Source organism: Octopus bimaculoides, chromosome 8 (genome assembly GCF_001194135.2).
Source record: "Octopus bimaculoides isolate UCB-OBI-ISO-001 chromosome 8, ASM119413v2, whole genome shotgun sequence".
NCBI lineage: Eukaryota > Metazoa > Mollusca > Cephalopoda > Octopoda > Octopodidae > Octopus > Octopus bimaculoides.
The window spans coordinates 15,375,560-15,380,732 of record NC_068988.1 but is presented as its reverse complement, the minus strand read 5'-3'; the positions used below and the strand labels follow the sequence as shown (position 1 = coordinate 15,380,732).

Here is a 5,173-nt window from a genome sequence, read left to right as displayed (position 1 = left end):
GCCTTTCACATAGGGTAGACAGAATGTGAACAGTTTATCGGTTTCGTCCTCTCTTTTCTTCATATCTGAAGAGGATAAAACCGATAAACTTTTCTTCATAACTGAAGAAAAGAGAATGATGAAACCGATAAACTGTTCACAGTCTGTCTACCCTATGTGAAAGGCCTCTCCGAAAAGATACAAAAGATATGCGACCCATATGACATCAGGACAGTATTCAAAAGTAATACAGCACTTCGCAAATATCTCCTTCGAGTAAAACCACCAATAGAAGAGAATATGACCAAGAACTGCGTGTACTCCATCCCATGCAGCTGTGGTAAGTTATACAAAGGCGAAACATGCCGCCCCTCGAAATAAGGGTCGAGGAACATCGCAAAGCTGTGACACGGGGAGATATTGATAAATCGGGGATAGCTGATCATGTATGAAAAAATGGAGACCACCTCCACCTGTGGGATGAAGTTAGAATAATAGACAGAGAACACTACTGGAAAGTACGAAAACTAAAAGAAGCAGCACATATGCTAGGACACAACAACCCCCTAAGCAGACCGAGTGCAGATATGAACAGCATATGGGAACTCGTATTAAGGAAGGATAGGAAAATATTAGATTTATAAGCCCTAAAAATTCACTCCATAATTGCCCACGGGCATATGGCGTAGTGGTTAAGAGCGCGGGCTACTAACCCCGAGATACCTTAGGAATGAAAACCCAGGTTCAAAATTTTCCCAAGACACCTGATGAAGGCTGGAGGGTATATCAGCCGAAACGTTGTGTTAACAACAAACAAGATGAGGACAAATATCCGTCAAATGTAAATAATGTAAATAATGTTGTAACGATGATAGTAGACAAGGTCATGATGGTGTACTTTGCGAATTAAATAAGGCGGGAGACGTAGAGATGATGTAAGAGCAACAAAGAAAATCACTCACCATAAATGCGGAATGCGTATTCCAGTTTCGTTTCTAATGTAGATTTATCATTAAACACAGATAACATATCGAGGAAATCTTCAAATGTTAAGGCTCCATTGTCATTGGTTGAGAATACTTGACATATTCGGTCTTGGAACGGGTTTACCTAAAGAATATATATATATATGTGTGTGTATATATACATTACACATATACATAAACAGACATACGAGGGGGTGTTGAGAAGTTCTTGGCTTTGGGTAAAAGAAAACACAGGACGTTCAATTTTGATTTTATTCAACATTTTCCCCTCTCAGATTAACATCCTTCTTTTTCTTAGACTTGTAAAAAAAACTCCGAAGGTTGGGTCCCCAGCCAGGCCTTTCGGGGTACCATTAAAGCCAGGAACTTTTCAACACCCTTTCGTGTATACATGCATATACACGTATATGGTTGGATTTCAACTCAGAAAGACGTAACTAATATCGCCAAATATTTTGACCAGTTGTCTAACGAGTTTCCCAGTCTATCACCCAATTAACTGAAAAGTACTGAACAATTCAGGATTCTATTGTTACAAGTTGTAGTTTATTGTCTGATGGTGAAGGGCACCAAAAATGAATCTATGAAGATGATCTACCCGATGCTCACTGATACTACGGACTACACTGTAATCGTCCCAGGAATACGGACTGTGATCTTAAGAGACATCTGATCTGTGGAGGAGACATCTGATATATATATATATATATATATATATATATATATATATAATTGTTAAAGAGGACAACAAACGCTAAGGCAAGACAAACATATACGTTATTATTATCGGAAAAATTTAATCTTACAGCTGTGACTCCGATATTCCGTCATCGAAGACAAATAGGGAAAATGTGAATGGTATAGATTGATGAAACAATGGCATAGAGGACAGGAGAAAAAGAATAAAGAAATGAACCCCCACACATAACACTTACATACATACTTCCATGATCGTTAATACATACGCTTGTATATCTTTTCTTTCAACATTAGTACCTTAGAAAATAACTGTTAATTCTTTAATTTTATCTTTATTTCTAAGCCTTAATTTATTAAATCCCCTAATATTTAGTTGTAACTCTTATTCCTAAATATTTTAACATTCAGCTGGTTTCTTCATTCACGACTACCTACATACTCACACCCCCATAGCTAAAAGTATTTCTACAGCCACTGACCTTAGCCTTAAAACGGACACAAACACTTACTACTAGATTTCCTTCTCAACCGCCACAAACTAGAATAATAACACTGGCACCTACTATTCTCTTTGAATCCCTTGCATTTTACTTATTTGTATATTTCTATGTTATCTTCCTTTACCTCATCCTCTCTCCTTTTTCACCCTTATATATTTATTTATCTTCTTGTATATTTTTGTACATTATATGTATTTTCATTATACCTTGTTTTATCCTTCATACCAATCTTTGCTTTCCTCCTCCACTTTCTGTACCACCTGCTCCCATATCTAATACCCTCTTCTCTTTCTATTTATTTTACTTTCTCTTTATCCCTTCACAGATACCTCCGCTACCATTCTCTTACGAAACTTCGATACGTTCGCATTTATGTCTGGATATTTGCACTATTTTACACTATTAAGGCAATAACCACACATGGATTCACACATGATTATACCAAAGGACTTATGTACTAACATCTATACTATCGGAAAGTTGAACAGTGAACTTTTATTTTATTTTTTTTTTCTTCATTTTTTTATTCCTTTTCTCCTATCCTCTATGTCATCGTTTCATTAATCTATACCATTCACATTTTCCCTATTTGTCTCCGATGACGGAATATCCCATACTTTGGGATATCCCAGAAACAGCTGTAAGACTTTGAATTTTTCAAATAATAATAACGTGCATGACTTGGAGATGTTTGTCTTGCCTTAGCGTTTGTTGTCCTCTTTAACAATATTATATCCAGGAGTGGTTGTGTGGTAAGTAGCTTGCTTACCAACCACATAGTTCCGAGTTCAGTCCCACAGTGTGGCACCTTGGGTAAGTGTCTTCTGCTATAACCTCAAGCCGACTAAAGCCTTGTGAGTGGATTTGGTAGACGGAAACTGAAAGAATCCCGTCGTATACATATATATATATATATGTGTGTGTGTATGTTTGTGCGTCTGTATTTGTCCCCCCCCCCCACCACCACCATCACTTGACAACTGATGTTGGTGTGTTTACGTCCCCGAAACTTAGCGGTTCGGCAAAAGAGGCCGATAGAATAAGTACTAGGCTTACAAAAAATGAGTTTTCAGGTCGATTTGTTCGACTAAATGCAAGAGTAAAAGAGAATGGTTCCATAACTCCCGTCTCGGCTATGACCTTGGAGCCCTGATAATCCGTTACACTACTTACCCCGCGTACCTAGTCGTTTATATCACCTGTGAAGTAAGCCCCCATATTTTGTGTGTGTATATATATATATCTATATATATATATATATATGGGTGTGTGTGTGTGTGTGCGCGCGCATGCATATCATACTTCTACTTTTACGGCGCTTTATTTAACTGGACAGTAATACATTTGAATTGCAATATTTTATTTTTTCATTGAAAACTTTTTCACTCTTTTCGGTTCTGTTAACGGTTAGGCTTTCGGGCAAGTATACTGCCCCCTGATGTAGCAACATTTGAAATATTGTCCAGGTAAATCTAACTGAAGAACACTAATCAAATTTACGATAACAAACGTACTTGAAGAGTCCGAAACCTAGGTACTAGATTATTCGATTCTTGGTTGTCCATATATCTAATGTTCTTCCAAGAGGTAACACGAAATTTTTTTCTGTTCGCTGCCCGCACACATCTTTGCCAGTATATATACAGTGAAGCTTTACTATAGCGTCGTAAATTTATCCACTGCTATTTCCAGTAAATATTGGTGCCTTGTTGTACCACTATTATATATATTTATATATGTGTTTGTGTGTGTGTGTGTGTGTGTGTGTGTGTGTGTGTGTGTGTGTGTGTGTGTGTGTGTGTGTGTGTGTGTGTGTGTGCAATTTCCGAAATCTTAAGATAGCTTTCTTGGAGAAATATGTATGAAAATTATTATTTTAAAACGCAATGCATTATAAGAATGTAAATAAATTGCAATTTTTTATGGGTATTTGATTTCATTAAACACTGCAGGATGAGAAACAAAAACAAAGTCCATTTTGGTAGGATTTCAAGTCAGAACATAAAAACGACGTAACCAAATATCGCCAAATATTTCGGCCAATCGTCTGAGTTTCCCAGTTTATCGTCCAGTTAATTGAAAAGTACTAAACAATTCAGGATGTTATTGTTATAAGTTGTAGTTAACTGTATAGATAATTCTGTCTGTTGATTATTTATTTCTCTATTGTATAGGTAATTAACTGCTTAATTATCTATTTAACACCTACAGAAATGTTCATCTTGAATTCCTAGAATTGACATTAAAGATCTCTGCTTGTTGGTAAAATGTTAAGTGGGAGGTGTTTCACTCGGTAAACAATTTGGTAGCTTCAATTAAGGAGTGGACAATTGATAACTTTTCGCTCTTCAAATCCGTTTACAATAAATAAAGAAATAGGTAGGCGACTTGAAAGTTTCGAAATGCTTACAAAAATTCGTTAAAAGTGATTGAGCACAATCTTTTAAAGGTGCTGATGAGATAGAAAGATAGATATAACAGGGAAAGAATAAGGTAAATATTATTTAAACAATTGTTTAATCAAACAGAAAATTAGAAATATTCCATTTTTGTGTTTGCTTTCTACGATATTTTATGTGGAACAAGAAGATACATGACTCCGTTGTGAAGGTGTACGCCTTATAGTTCAATTACTTATTTGTTTCAGTCAGTGGACTGCGGCCATGCTGGGGCACCGCCTTGAAGGGTTTTAATTGAACAGATCGACCTCCAATACTTTTATCTTTTTTAAAGTTTGGTACTTATTCTCACGGTCTATTTTGCCGAACTACTAAGTTACGGAGACATTAACAAACCAACACCGATCGTGAAGCGGTGGTAAAGACAAACAACGCAAACACACACACACACACACATACATATATTCTTTTTTTCTTTTATTTGCTTCAGTTATCTGACTGCGGCCATGCTGGAGCACCACCTTGGGCTATACAAACACACACGCACACACACATACACACGCACACACACATACACACGCACACACACATACACACGCACACACATACA

General features: G+C 36.7%; 1 protein-coding gene across 1 annotated transcript in view; it reads right to left on the bottom strand.

Moving 5' to 3' along the window:
• Nucleotides 1-5,173, bottom strand: part of LOC106867493 (calcium and integrin-binding protein 1) — a 76,262-nt gene that overhangs the window by 46,378 nt on the left and 24,711 nt on the right. The window contains exon 4 of the mRNA XM_014912378.2: nucleotides 942-1,089. Coding sequence (XP_014767864.1) covers nucleotides 942-1,089 — 148 coding nt within the window. The remainder of the gene's footprint in view (nucleotides 1-941; nucleotides 1,090-5,173) is intronic.